Source organism: Octodon degus, unplaced genomic scaffold (genome assembly GCF_000260255.1).
Source record: "Octodon degus isolate 3935 unplaced genomic scaffold, OctDeg1.0 scaffold00055, whole genome shotgun sequence".
In the NCBI taxonomy this organism is placed as follows: domain Eukaryota; kingdom Metazoa; phylum Chordata; class Mammalia; order Rodentia; family Octodontidae; genus Octodon; species Octodon degus.
Window position 1 is genome coordinate 13,779,422 of NW_004524631.1, and position 14,594 is coordinate 13,794,015.

At 45.7% G+C, this 14,594-nt stretch overlaps 1 protein-coding gene across 5 annotated transcripts in view; it reads right to left on the reverse strand.

Moving 5' to 3' along the window:
• The window catches only part of Gripap1 (GRIP1 associated protein 1), a 28,765-nt gene that overhangs the window by 5,192 nt on the left and 8,979 nt on the right, over positions 1-14,594 (reverse strand). For 3 of the 5 annotated variants that reach the window (XM_004633548.2, XM_023717801.1, XM_023717800.1), the window contains 17 exons: positions 11,658-11,808; positions 10,621-10,805; positions 10,416-10,463; positions 9,641-9,672; positions 9,512-9,559; positions 9,298-9,397; positions 7,659-7,736; positions 7,372-7,464; positions 6,480-6,614; positions 4,764-4,859; positions 4,348-4,560; positions 4,109-4,222; positions 3,129-3,206; positions 2,930-3,025; positions 2,763-2,819; positions 2,557-2,656; positions 934-1,064 (listed from right to left, as the gene is read on the reverse strand). In XM_004633548.2, coding sequence (XP_004633605.1) covers positions 934-1,064; positions 2,557-2,656; positions 2,763-2,819; positions 2,930-3,025; positions 3,129-3,206; positions 4,109-4,222; positions 4,348-4,560; positions 4,764-4,859; positions 6,480-6,614; positions 7,372-7,464; positions 7,659-7,736; positions 9,298-9,397; positions 9,512-9,559; positions 9,641-9,672; positions 10,416-10,463; positions 10,621-10,805; positions 11,658-11,808 — 1,755 coding nt within the window. The remainder of the gene's footprint in view (positions 1-933; positions 1,065-2,556; positions 2,657-2,762; positions 2,820-2,929; positions 3,026-3,128; positions 3,207-4,108; positions 4,223-4,347; positions 4,561-4,763; positions 4,860-6,479; positions 6,615-7,371; positions 7,465-7,658; positions 7,737-9,297; positions 9,398-9,511; positions 9,560-9,640; positions 9,673-10,415; positions 10,464-10,620; positions 10,806-11,657; positions 11,809-14,594) is intronic. The other 2 variants (XM_023717799.1, XM_004633549.2) reach the window with 2 other exon arrangements.

Consider the following 14,594-nt stretch of genomic DNA (forward strand, 5'->3'; position numbering starts at 1 on the left):
GGCATGTGGTGCTGGGGGATTGAACCGCGGTCCCTGTGCTTTGCTAAGCTTGTTCTAAGTAGGTGCTTTAGACCACTGAGCCATCTCACCGGCCCTGTCTTTTCTTTGAGACAGGGTTTCACTATGCACTTTAGGCTGGCTTTGAACTCAGAGCAATCCTCCTGCCTCAACCTCCTGAGTGCTGGGATTTGGAATATTTAAAGTTTTTAAGATCTTTGCTTATTTGTAAATTTTTCTACAAGCTAGCTATTATGGTACATACCATAATAGAGATATGTAATTCTAGGAAGCTGAGGTAAGAGGATCATATGTTTGAACCAGTTTGGGCAATCTGCCAATTTAGTAAGACTCTGTCTTAGAATAAAACATAAAAAAGGGTTGGAGATATAGCTCTTTGTGAAAGCCTTGGTTCAATCCCTAATACCGAAAATTTTTTTCTACAATGTACAGATGCTATTTATGAATAAAACTCTTATTTCTAAATAAAAGTGGTTAGCAAGGAAGCTATCATGAAAAATGGCAATAATAATGAGTGATAAGTATAAGCTGGAGCAAGGAACCTCCTACATGGATGGTGCACTTACTACAAGCCATATACTTGATGGTGCCAGGAAAGGTGTAGTGAGCCTGCAGACAATGAAACAGAGCCAGAGAGAGAACAATTTGCCATCCCCATATAGCAATACAAAGCTAAGTTGAGCATGGGGAGAAGCTGACAAGAAAATGCTCCTGGTGGGCTAGGGCTACAGCTCTGTGGTAGAATATATGGTAATCATACATGAGATCCTAGGTTCAAAGTCCAGTACCAAGAAAAACAAACAAAAGAAAATAGCTGTGGTAGGCTCAAGAAGATGGCTATAACTGAGGGGAAGAATGGGTACACTGGGTTTGGGGTGGGAAAAGCAGGGTTGCAGCCTCTTCCTTGTCTCTTACCCTGGCTGGAGCAGCTGAGCTCTCCTTCTCCCGTAAGATCTCCCGGTAACTGAAGGAGGAGATGCTACTGCTGTCCCCTGTCTGGGTCCGGCTTGGTGAATTCATCTCAGAGAGAACCAGCTCCTCCAGACCTGGGTAGTGCAGGGAAAAGAAACCTGAGCCCAATACCCCTGGGTCCCAATGCAGAAACTGGCAGGAAGAAGCAGAAATAGATCTGACATAAATGGAAAAGGCAAAGAGACAAACTTGGGCATAGGGAAAGGCAGCAGTATACAAGAGGGCAGAAAAAGAAAAAAGGAGCCACCTCTGTGAGCAAGAGTCTGGGAGGAGAGGGTAATAAGGGAACACATGTGCCTCAAGTGAAATAAGTGCTCAAGTCAGGAAAACAGACAGGTAGAGAGGTCACAGACATGCCAATGTGAAGAGAAAATCCAAGACAGGAAGTCAGGACAGATGAGAAAGAAACAGACTGGAGAGCAAAAGAGAGCAAAAAGATGGAGACAAATTTATAGTCCTGCACCTAGATCTTAGTTCCATCCAATGGACAGGGAGAATGTATGGTACATGGTTCTAATCTATTCCATGCTTCTTGCATTAATATGCAAGAAAATGGAAACAAAATTCCTGTTATAGAAAAGTTACTTCAGGAAACGTGAGTACTACAGAGAGAAACTGACCTGAGAGGCATATCTAGTTTTGTTACATTATGCTGCTTCAGGGTATTAGGAAGGGGGTGACACCATAAGAGTAGAGTTATGGCTGAGGAAGGTTCCACAAGTAGCCTGAGTTGGGGAACAAAAAAGCAAGTTTTCTTTGAATCTGTGACCTAACAGATGAACCAGAGCCATTACTGGCATCTTACTTCTTTCAGCATATTTGCTGGCTACCCCAATCTAAAAAAGGGAAGCAAGAGGAAGCAACAACTCTGTGTGTGTGTGTGTGTGTGTGTGTGTGTGTGTGTGTGTGTGTGTTTGTCCATCCTCTGCTTTAACTGGTAGAAGTACAATGGACTGAATTTGCTGTATAATGAAAACAGCAGTGTTGCTACCTGTGCAGAAGTGTCTCCCTGGCTCGACTATGAACTCCTAGAGGGCAGTGACTGAGGGGGTTTCATATCAGGGACTCTGGACTTAAACATGTGGTTTACAGAATGAGAGAGTGGACCCAACAGGTTTATAAAGAAGTAAGGTACAGATGTGTGTATGTTGGAGTAGTGGGAGACAGAATACAGAATGAGAAAGACAGGAGGAAAAAAAGAAAAAGAAAGAGAGAGAGGAAATAGTGGGGAGGAGAAAAGGAGAGAACTACAACAAGAAACCAGGTAGAACAAAACAAAGAAAAAAAAGCAGGGAAGAGATTAAGGCAGATACATAGGAAAGAGAAGAAACAACACAGGCAGTGACAGAAATAAGAGACATACCAAAAAGGAAATAGAAATAGAGACAAAAAAACACTGTGGAAAGAAATAGAGACAAGACAGGCAGAGAGCAGGTAATGCAGCCAGACTTGAAGAGGGACAGAGGAGGCTAAAGAAGAGGGCTAAAGGAGGTGTAAGGTAAGGAGGCCCCGTGAGACCCTGGCTGTTCTGTACTACAGCCCATGCTGCCTATCCTCAGGCCTCACCCGAGCGGCTTTTGCTGTTGGTGAGTATGTCCTGCAGCCGCTCCTGCAGCTTGTCAGCCCGTTTCCGCTCCAGGTGCAGCTGCCGCTTAAGGTCCTTGAGCTATAGAGACAGGGCAAAGTTAAGGGCTCAGGCCCAGGGGACCCATAGGGAAGGGGAGTAGGGTGGGCCAGGAGGGGGCTGTGCTTGGCCATATTCCCATCCTTACCGCAGCACTGCCCTTCTTCTCCAGGATCCGCTGCCCATCCACCGTGTCCTTCACCTCCTGTGAGGCACAAAGGACATAAGTGGCAGTACCAGATCAGCCTGCAGAGAGCTATCACATTGCACACTGAGACCTAGGGATATGCCAGGGGCCACTGAGAAACCACTCACCTGCTTCAGGTTGCTAATAGTCTTCAGATGGCCATCTCGTTCCTCCTGAGCTTGCTGGAGCTGATCCCGTACACTCTGTAGTTCTTCCTCCTTGCCCTGCCAAGCACAGAGCAGCTCAGGCCACAGGCTAGGAAGCTTCTGTCCTCCCGTCAGGGCCCACTGGCACCAAAACAGAGGAACACCATCATAGGAGAGGCACCTTCAGTTCGGCAGCATGCTGTTCCCGGCATTGCTTGAGGGTTTCTTCTTGTTCCTGCTGCTGCTGCTGCAAGGATTCCTATGAAACAGATCCCAGAGTTGGCTACAGTCCCTCAGAGGACATCATACCCAGTTATACATATGACAGACTATAGTAGGACCCTTTGGGTAGACAGAAAATAACTTGCAGGCTGGATGTGATGGATCCCTGTAATTCCAGCACTTGGGAGGCAGAGTCAGGAGGATCACTGTAAATTCCAGCCTGGGCTACAAAGTGAGCTCAAGACCAGCCTGAATTGCATAGCGAGACCCTGTCTCAAAAAGAAAAGAAAAAAAAAAGAGGGCTGGCCAAATAGCTCAGCGGATTAAAATGCCTGCAAGCAGGCACAGGAGCCGGGAGTTCAATCCCTGGGCCTGCCATGCCAGCCCCACCCCTGGGGCGCACTGAGCCAGCAATTGAGACTGGGCATGGTGGTGCATGCCTGTAATCCCAGCTCTTGGGAGGCTGTAAACAGGCAGATCCCTTGGAGTCCAATCTAGTAGTGAGACCCTGAACACCCTGTAGACCTTTCCCTAAAAATACAAAAAATTTAAAAATAAAAAATAAAGTGTATTATAACAATTTCCTGATAGAAGTACAGTTCCAAGAGGTGCCTTTTCAAATCTAAGCCAGAGAGCCCTGTACACTTGATGTTTTGTCCTATCTGTTGGCTACTTCTTAGACCCTTCCAGAGGGCTTCAGAGGACTATGAAGATACTCTCTAACCTAAGACATCTCAGAAAGTTCCAGGCCTTGGGGTCCAGGGAGACGGCTCAGTGGAATAAGCACTTCCCTGGCAAGCACAAGGGCCTGAATTCAATCCCCAGTTCCGCCAAAAAAAAAAAACATGAAAGTTCCAGGCCTGAACACCTCTACTTCCATAGTTTGGCATGCATGCCACATAAACAGCATCTGCACCTCACCACACACTACCAACTCACCTCAGCTTCCTTCAAACGCCGCTCAAACCAGCCTTTGGCTCCATCCATAGAATGTACCTGAGCTTGAAGTTCTTCCACTGTCTGCTGGAGATTCTCCAGCTCCCGTGTCCGGGCCTAGAGGAGACATATGACCACAAGCCAGGCAGGCTAAATAGGCACCTCATATGTCATCCATTGGCCCATTTACAATGCTGTGGTTCCCAGGTTTTGGAGGAGGAATGGTATTGCCATCTACCCACCTTCTCTTCCCGGATCTGCCCACGGAGGTCCTCTTCTTGCCGTTTCTTGTCCTCATGCAGCTCTCGGAGTTCACGCTCATAGCGCGCACGCACCGCTAGCACTTCCTTCTCATGCCGGAGTCGGACTGCACCCAGCTCTTCTTTGTGCTGAGATTTCTCCTGCATTGTCTCCATTGCTAGCTCATCCAGCATGGCCTTCCGCTTCTCAGCACTCTGGGAACCAAGGTAGCAGTCAAGCTCCTCCCAATTACCAGAAAGGCCTACCACCCTGTTTCCATGCCCAAGGAACTAGCCAGACTCCACTCTCCCAACCCTATGGAACTGGTCACTTTTCCCATTCCCACAGATTTAGTCATATCAACTCCCCTGTAGTCCACTGGACTGGGCTAATCCCTCTCCTCTCCCGTTAGTCCCACCTTCCGGGCCTCCTGGAGTTCCTGAGTCAACTGTTCCTTCTCCTGCCCAATTTCTTGAAGTTGTTCCAGCAGCCGACTATTAGCTCGTAGTGACTCCTAATGCCAGAACAAAGGGAATGAATTTGATAAAAGAAATCCAATAAATGTTAACACTTCTGGTAGACCACTTCCCTTCCCCAACAATGTATTATGATCTCAATCTCTGTTGGAAATGGTGGGGAGTTAGTTACTCCCCAGTATTTATTATTCCCTATTTATTGTGTCCTCTATTATATTTTTACCAATAGAACATTTTCTTTGAGACAGGTTCTCACTGTAGTTCACGCTAGCCTTGGACTATGTAGCTCAGGCTGGCCTCAAACTTGTAGCGATCCTTCTGCCTCAGCCTCCCAAGTGCTAGGATTACAGGCATGTGTCACCATGCCTGGTTTACCAATAGAATTTGTAGTTGGTCCTCCTTAAGTGTGGCTGTGTGACTAATTTGCTTTGGGATAAGGATTTTTTTTTTTTTTTGCTCCGAATGCCTTCAGGGCAGGTCTGATTGCCTGGAGTTGTGGGGATCCAACTACAGCAACCTGAGGCTGACAGCTTGTGAAAGCAGCCACTTAAAAGAACTGAGCTAGGGCCAGCCCCCTAATTTCTGTTTTGGGAAACTAGTGACATAACGTAGTTTATTGTCTTAAAAAGGGACATGCCTACTTTTCTCACTCCTAGATGGAATACAAACATAATGGTAATCCCAGCTCTTGGGAGGCTGTAAACAGGCAGATCCCTATGAGTCCAATCAAGTAGCTGAGCAACCATCCTGGACACCAAGATATAGCAAATCTTATGTTGAAAGTGGCTGAAGAGTAATGGAGAGAGAACCTGGGTCACTGGTGATTGGGCAGTCATCATTCTACTGTTATAATAATCCACTGTTATTATGCTTTTTATAGGTTGAGCAGCCTTCCTTTAAAAATCTGCAATCCGAAGCCTCCAACTTTCAGCACCCGCAGAATGCTACAGTGGAAAATTCCACACCAAACTCACCATAATAGTTCATAGTCAAAATGCAGGGAACTTGAAGCAGAAGGATCATAAGTAAGAGTTCAGCCTTGGCAATTTAGCAAGACCCTGTCTTAAAATTTAAAGGTGGAAGGGTACTAGAGATTAGCTTAATGTGAATCCCCTAGTACCACAAAAAAATCCCCAGTACTGAAAAAAATGCAAATAAAATATACTCAGAATAGCTAGCCATGATGGTGCATGCCTCTAATCCCAGCACTTGGAAGGCTGATTAAGAAGGATCACTGAGAGTTCAAGGCCAGCCTAGGCTACATACTGAGTGCAAAACTAACCTGAGCTACACAATGAGACCCTGTCTAAAAAAGAAATCCTCCACGTATGTGTTTCATGTTTAGACTTTGGTCTTACCCAAGATACCTCATTAAGTATATGCAAACATTCAAAAATGTGAAATACTTCTAGTCCCAAGTATCTGGATAAAGGATATCCAACCAGTATTATGGAATCACAATGGATGTTCTAACTGAAGTAGCTCAGTCTCAGAGTAGTGAAATGACTTGTCCCAGAACATATAGGTACTGATAAGAATTAGAAACCAGACTGGCATCTTGGTCCTCCAAATTCCAGTCTTTCCACTGAACAAAACCAGGGACACCACTGAGCCAGTCCTAGGGAACTTGTGAGACAGTGCAAGGTCAGATGTGTCACCTGGAGCTGGGAGTTGAGGTCATCTTTCTGTCCTATGAGATCCTCATACTCAGCCTGCCGTTGCTGTAACTCAGCTGTCATCTCAGTGGTCTGTTCTCGGAGTACATTTAGTTCTTGTGTCTTTGCTGTTTGGATCTGCAGAAGGTGACGGTGATGGGAAATGGAATATAAAGGGACACAGGGCCCAGGCAACAGGGCACAGGCCTCTCAGTTCCCAAAGACAGGTATAAAGAAAGGTAGGAAGCCAGAAAACACTGAAGAAAATGTTGTGTAACAATTCTACTAAGAATAAGCACTTCCCTGGCAAGCGCAAGGACCTGAGTTCAATCCCTGGTTCCACCAAAAAAAAAAAAATCTACATAGTGAGAAAAGTATAGACCTATGCTATACATGGATAAACCTCACACATAAAAATAGCCTCAAAAAGAAGCCAGGGGCAAAAAGCATTATATGAAGTTTAAGATCAATCAAAACAAATCTATGTTGTTATAGTCAGAATAATGGTTACTCCTGTGAAGTACTGGCTAGAAGGAGTAAGGGAACCTTTTAGAGTACTGAAAATATATCTTTATCTGGGTGTTGGCTACATAGAAATAGAGATAGGAAGGTGGATAGGTGGATGGGTGGATGGGTGGATGGATGCATGGACGGATGGAAAGATAGAACTAAATATGCAATTAAGATTACACATGCACTTTACTGGAGAGAAACTAGAATGCTAGAAAAGCAGGGATGAATGGCTAGAAAGAAGGTGGCTGGAAGCCAAGGTGAAGCAAACACAGAGGCCAAAGAACAGCATGGGGTCCAGACCACCCTGCCCAAGTGTGGACTAGAAAAAAGAGGGAGACAAGGGAATGGGGAGGGTCAGCAAGGGCTCCCAGGAGTCCTGTACCTGCTCCAGGGCAGCCAGACTAGTCCTCAAGGCATTATTCTCAGCCAATAGCCCTTCCACTTGTTCCTGCGCATCTGCACTCTGGATGGACACCTGGCCCCACCCCCACAACAGGTGAGAGTGGGTCCAGAACAGGGAGACAGGACCTACCCACAGCCAAGAAAGAAAGGAGACACACAGAACAGGACTAGGAGAAGTTAAGACCCCTGGGGCCTTGCTAAGTAGTACCTATGAAGGTGGCCCCCAACCTCGAACTCAGCCTCCTGAGCCCATCCAGTACAAGATACCTGATCCTGTAGGGCCCGCAAAGCTGCTGCATGTTCCAGGCGCTCCCCCTGCCGTTGATCTCTTAGTTCTGCCAAACTCTGTAAGGATCAGGAAGTCAGGGGAGTTCATTTGAGACCTTAGCCTCCTCTGGAGTGCACAGAACCACACAGACTCCCTTTTTGACCACCTAAGACTATGTCCTCAGTACCTATGCATCTTTGACTAGCCATCAGAGACCTCAAATATACCCAGACTCCAGATCCCTACCCATAGGTGCATCAGACATACCATCCCCTCTGTCCCAGCCTCCAAGCATCTCAGACATACCTAATTTCTGGCTCCAGCTCCTAGGAACTTAAACTCCCTTATACCTCACCCAAAAGAAGGCTTACATTTACTGAGATTTCAGCTCATGAGCCCCAGGATTCTTAGACATACTCAGTCCCCACAGGCCTCATATGAAGTCAGCACCCAGCTACTATAGCTTTACCCAGACTTGACCTCTGCCACTAGGTGTTGCAAACACACCCTATCCCTATGTCCTGAGCTCCCAAGAGTCTTCCAGGATCCACATGAACTCTCAGTCCCAGACCCTAGCAGACTCAAATTCATACAATCTCCTAGTCTCAGAATGTGGCACCCCATTTGTCATTCTGGTCCCCTGTTACTGGGGCTCCTCAGGCCCAACTCACCACCAGCTCATAGAGGCTTCAGTTTTACCCAGAGTCCTGTTCCAAGCCCCACATTTCCAGCTTCTAGGGGCCTTACACTAATACACTAACATATTCTCTGTTCCAAGGGACCTCAGATTCATCTCTTCTAAGGGAAATCCAAATGTTTTAAAGTCACCCAGCCCCTGACACTAAGGAGCCTCAGACCCACCTAGATTTCCTTTGGCCTCTGGAGGTCTCACACTGACCAGGTTTTTCTTCACTGCCCCCAGGTGTCTCAGAACCACCGAGAGCCCACATAATCCTACTTCCTAGATCCTACGCCCAAACTAGACTCCACCCAGACCCTGAGGGTCTTAAATACACTTCACCTCATGCCCTAACTATCCCCCTTGAATGTCTTTTTATTTACAGACCCTCCATGTCTTTGGTTCCTATGAGTCTCAAACTTTAAGAGTTGATATTCACCCCAATTCCTAGTCTCAGTATCTAGTGGAAGTTTCAGATGAATACAAATTTGAAACTTCTATCAATTTCCCAAGTTCTCAGCCCCAGGATCTCAAACTCACAGATTCTCATTCCAATTTTGAAGCACTCGCAGAGCTTCCAAACTCTCATTTTCCTAGATTCTAGAGGGTCTACACTCATCCAATTCCTTTATTGCAATGCAGGAAATCTAAGAGACTCCAGTCATTCTTTTTTTTTCCCCTGGAACCAGGGATTGAACTCAGGCTCTTGCACTTGCCAGGGAAGCACTTATTTCACTGAGCCATCTCACCAGCCCCACTCTCTCCAGTCATTCTTTTTTTTTTTTTTTTTTTTTGCGGAACCACGGATTGAACTCAGGACCTTGCGCTTGTCAGGGAAGCACTTATTCCACTGAGCCATCTCCCTGGCCCCTCTCCAGTCATTCTTGATGGACCTCAGACCTCCTGCAACTACCAGCCTGATTTCTACCCTGGGGATCCTGAAACCAAGAACCCCTCACTTGATTGGCAGCCTCAAGTTCCTGCTGTAACTTCTGGGTGCGAGCCAACTGGGCTTTGAGATCGGCTTCCTTCCGCTGTTGCAATTCTTCAATCTTGTTCCTAGGAGTGACAAGAATATGATGTGCAGGGCATGCCTCAGTCCCTGTGGTCTTCAGGTACTTCTGTTGGGCGCAGTCCCATCTGTCCATGAGTGCCCCCAACCCTGGAAATTACCTGCTGTCATTAAATAGTGTCTCCTTCTCTGACTGAAGACGGCAAAAACTGGACATAGAAAGACATAGGTGGATCAGATTCACAAGTCTTTTACCTCTAGGCCCACACATACCCTAGAAAAAAATGTACCTTTCTTGTTTCTTTTTCAGTTTCTCAGAGAGCTGGAGGATAAGGAAAGGATACAAACAAATGTTAAAAATGAGGACAGTACTGATAAAGACAAAAATAAACTTAATAGGTACAAATACTTTTTACTAAGTCAAGATTATCACGTGGAATTTTCAAAACGGTCCTGAAAAGTGAGTACTACCAGTTTTACCAAGGGGTAAACTGAGTCTCAGAAGGGCAAAGTAATTGCTCACCCAGCTGGCCAGCAGCAATGACACTATTTCTACCTAAATTTCAAATGGGAATATGTATATCCCCCAAACAGTGGCTAGTCAGGGGCGAGGGGGATAGTTCAGCGGCATAAGCACCCAGTACCACAAAGAGAGAGAGAGAGAGAGAGAGAGAGAGAGAGAGAGAGAGAATGAGAATGAGAATGAATTGGCTTTTTAAAAAAAAGACAATTAAAAAAAATAAATAAAGACAATTTGTCCATAGAATGGCTAGGTTGGGAGGCCTGGAAGGGACTGTCTGTTCCATCACTGGGCCTTTGAGTTCTAAGATAAGAGCCAGGAGTCTGTAAAGGCTTTCATGAGTGAATGAATGGGCTAAGAGGAGGAGATGAAAGGGCTGGGGTATGCCGCACACAAGGTAAAGTGGGACTATATTAGTCTATTCCATACTGAAAGCAATTCGGAGATGCAACATAAGTCTTTCCACTTCATACAAGATAAAACTGAGGCCCTAAAGAGGCACAACACCCCTCTGCTCTGTCAAAAGAAAAATCAGGCAGCCCCACCTTAGCAAGTTCCTCTTGCAGCCTTGATGTTTCAGCCTGCTTTGAGCTCTGCAGGGGAAGATGATGCATAGGCCTATTGTTAGCAAGGACTTGCCTCCCTCATCCCACAAAATGGTGATGTCACAGATATCTTCACAGAACCACAGGCAGAGCCAGGGCATCTGCCTGCCTCCCAACATCCCAGCCTCAACAGACCCAGGTTTACCTCCAAGCCTTGCAGCTGTTCCCAGAGCAATCTCTTTTCCTCTTTCTCCATTTCCCATTTCAGCTCTACCTCTGCCAATGGCATGGGGGTCAGGACAGTGGGGGCCAGGCTCCCTGCAGGGTCCCCTTGGCCCTCACTGACAATTGAGGACTTCACAGCCTCTTTCCCATAGCGTTCCTGCAGGGCTGATGAGTAGAACAAGGATCTATGATAGATGAGGTAGTCTCTGAAGTCCCTGGCCATATCTCAGAGGAACTAGCTTTGACCTGCCAGGACTCCTGTCTCAAATCCTACTCACACTTCTCACAAATCTTTCAAGCCTTACCAACCAACCTCTTATCTACCATGTTCCACCCTTTACTTATAGCTGACTCCCTCTTATAAACTTTTTTTTAAAATTTATTTATTAATTTATATGTGTGTGTGTGTGTGTGTGTGTGTGTGTGTGTGTGTGGCCAGCTCAGCCCACCAGGGGGCAGGGCTGGCTGGCATGTGGTGCTGGGGGATTGAACCGCAGTCCCTGTGCTTTGCTTAGCTTGTTCTAAGTAGGTGCTTTAGACCACTGAGCCATCTTGCCAGCCCCTCCCTCTTATAAACTTCTGATTCCCACCCAAATCCTATAAAGTGCCCCACTCAATCACAGAACCAGCAACCACCACCAAAACCCATAGCTGCTCACCAAAGGTCCATACATCAGGACCTCCCCACACTCCACCTAGCTTTCTTTCAGCTTTCATCCCAGCTCCCACTTACAATCTGGTCTCAGAATCTTTCCACTGCTCCTTCATTCACTTTCTCCATTTACAACATTCATGCTGCTACTCTCTAGTATGTGCTAGGTACCAGGCCATGAACTGCAAAATGATACACCTCCTTTCTCTATTATCATCTTCCAGGTGGCAGGATATAGAGAGGAAAAATGGTTTTTCAAAGGCCACGTACTGGTTCACAGCAAGGCCAAGCCTCACTCTGAGCCCTTCTCCTTCTGAAAGGACAACAACTTCCATGCTTTTTTCAAACCCTGAAATCCCATGCACCTGCTACATTCTTCTGTAAGGCTGTGTTCTCTGCCTGTAGTCTCAACAGCTCTCCATCCACATGAGGGCCAGCTTGAACAGCCCCTGCTCCAGAAGCTCCTTCCTTCAGTTGCTGGTTCTCCTGCTCCAGCTGCTCCATCTGATTGCAGACCTAAGAAGAAAGAGGTAGCAGAGAAGCAATGAACCAGAACAATACTTGCTGAAATATTCATAGCATTTGGCCATGTAGTTCATAATTCATTTAACTACCATAAGAATCCTATGACATAGGTGCTCTCATACTTTGCAGAAAAGGACACTGAGGCACAGAGATTTATTTCTCTGATGTTAAACAACTTCAAATTCACACATCTCTTTAAGTGGTAGAGTTCAAAAAGGGATGAAAACAATTTTCCCCTTGTCTTCTCCAGACCTCTCAGATGCAATCCCAGACCTGACGTCTCCAGCACTGTGGAAAACCCTAAATAGCCTGCAGTCTGTGGGGAGCTCACTCTTGGCCCAGGCGCCACAGACAACATTAAAGGCATTTTCAGGTCCAACACTGCCTATAGTTACTCTCTTGCTTGCCATTGGCTTTTTTTTTTTTTTTTTTTTTTTTTTTTTTTTTTTTTTGCGGAACTGGGGATTGAACTCGGGTCCTTGCGCTTGCCAGGGAAGTGCTTATTCTACTGAGCCATCTCCCCGGCCCCTTTGCCATTGGCTTTCGAGAGGTGTACAATACAAATAAAATCAAGCCAGCCCTCTGCTTACCTCCTGGCTCAAGTACAGTTCACATAGCAGTCCTAAGATAATCTCTTGTCCAATTCTCAGATGAGAATACTGAGACCCACAGAGCAATTTTATTGTATGGGATATTTTCCTTCTTTTTCTTATTTTTGTCTTTGTGAGACAGAGTTTCACTATGCAGTTCAGACTGCCCTGGAACTCACTTTGTAGCCAGGCTGGCCTCAAACTCCTGAGTGCTGGTGTTAAAGGTATATGCTACCACGCCCAACTACCTGGAATATTTTCTACTTAAAACACTATTTCTAGTCAGACATGGTAGTGGACATCTGTAATCCCAGCATTTAAAAGGCCAAGGCAGGAAGATCACCATGAGTTTGAGACCAGTCTGGTGTACTGAGTGAGTTCAAGGCCAGTCAGAACTACAGATCAACAGCCTGTCTCAAAAAAACCATCAATCGGGCTGGTGAGATGGCTCAGTGGTCTAAAGTACCTACTTAGAACAAGCTTAGCAAAGCACAGGGACCGCGGTTCAATCCCCCAGCACCACATGCCAGCCAGCCTCACCCCCTGGTGGGCTGAGCTGACCACACACACACACACACACACACACACACACACACACACAAATAAATAAATAAAAATAAAAAAAACCATCAATCAACCAACCAATCAACCAACCAACCAACCAGCCAGCCAACCAACCAGCCAACCAATAAATAAAGCATTATTTCTTCCATCCATTTCTTTACATGACTGGCATCTTCTCTGCATCTTTTAGTGCTCTGCTCAAATGTTATATTTATTTTTTTTGAACCAAGGTCTCACTATGTAGCCCAGGCTGGCCTTGAACTTACTTTGTCACCCAGGCTAGTCTCAAACTTGCAATTATCCTCCTGCCTCAGCTTCCAGAGGACTGGGATTACAGGCATGTACCACTATGCCTGGTTGGCTAATATCACCTTTAAACCAATATCCCTTAGGCTGAGTGTAGCCCAGAGGTAGAGTGCTTGCCTAGCATGTGAAAAACTCTGGCTTCTATCTCCAGTATCACCAAAAAATTAGTAGTATTGCTTAACATATAAATTCTAGTATTCTTTTTTTTTTTTTGTGGTACCGGGGATTGAACTCAGGACCCTGTGCTTCCCAGGCAAGCACTTATTCTACTGACCTATCTCCCCAGTCCCGACTCTAGTACTCTGTAACAGAATTATGTTTATTTCTTATTAAGCATTAATCACAACTTTTATTTTATCACAGAGAATCACAAGCACAAATTCTGAAACAAGGTTACTTGGATATGAATTTCTATTGTGCCATTTAGTAGCCAGATGACTATGGGAAAAACTGCTTAAATCTCCCTGGGTTCTTAACCTGTTAAAACAGGAATACTAAAACAGACTCAGGCTTGTTGCAAAGATTAAATGAATACTGTAAAGCATTTCAAATAGGAACTGACACAGAAAATCCCATATAAATGTCCATGATCACTACTATTATTTGGTACTTTATTTTGAGATAGTCTCACTAAGTTGCCCAGGCTGTCCATGATCTCATGATTCTCCCAATTCAGCCTCAAGATAACTGAGATTACAAGCATCCACCACCTAGTTTATTATTTTGTACTACATAATATCCTTCTCCCCATCCCACCTGTAGAATGCTACCTGGCAGTGGAGAGATTTCTGTGCTGCTCATAACTGTATTTCTAGAACATAAACCACAAAGCAGAAGCTCAATAATTATTGGCTCAAGGACCAATTGAGCTGATGTAGCTTTGCAAAAAGGGATGGAAGTAGGCATTTACCCTAGCTCTCCCTGTGAGTACTTCTAGTACCTGGGATGAGTAAGCACAGGACTATGAAGTCTCTATATCTGGTCCAGTGCTTGGTCCAGGGTAATGTGAGGAAACATGAGCTAGATTTATCAAAGATTGCCTTCCCCAGCTGGGTGCTGTGTGCATAACTATAATCCCAGCACTCAGAAGACTGAAACAGGAGGACTGTTGTGAGTTCAAGTCTAGCCTGAACTGCATAGTAAGACCCTGTCTCAAAACTAAAGCCCTGGGGCTGGTGAGATGGCTCAGTGGTCTAAAGCACCTACTTGGAACAAGCCTGGCAAAGCACAGGGACCACGGTTCAATCCCCCAGCACCACATGCCAGCCAGCCCCGCCCCCTGGTGGGCTGAGCTGGTCACACACACACACACACACA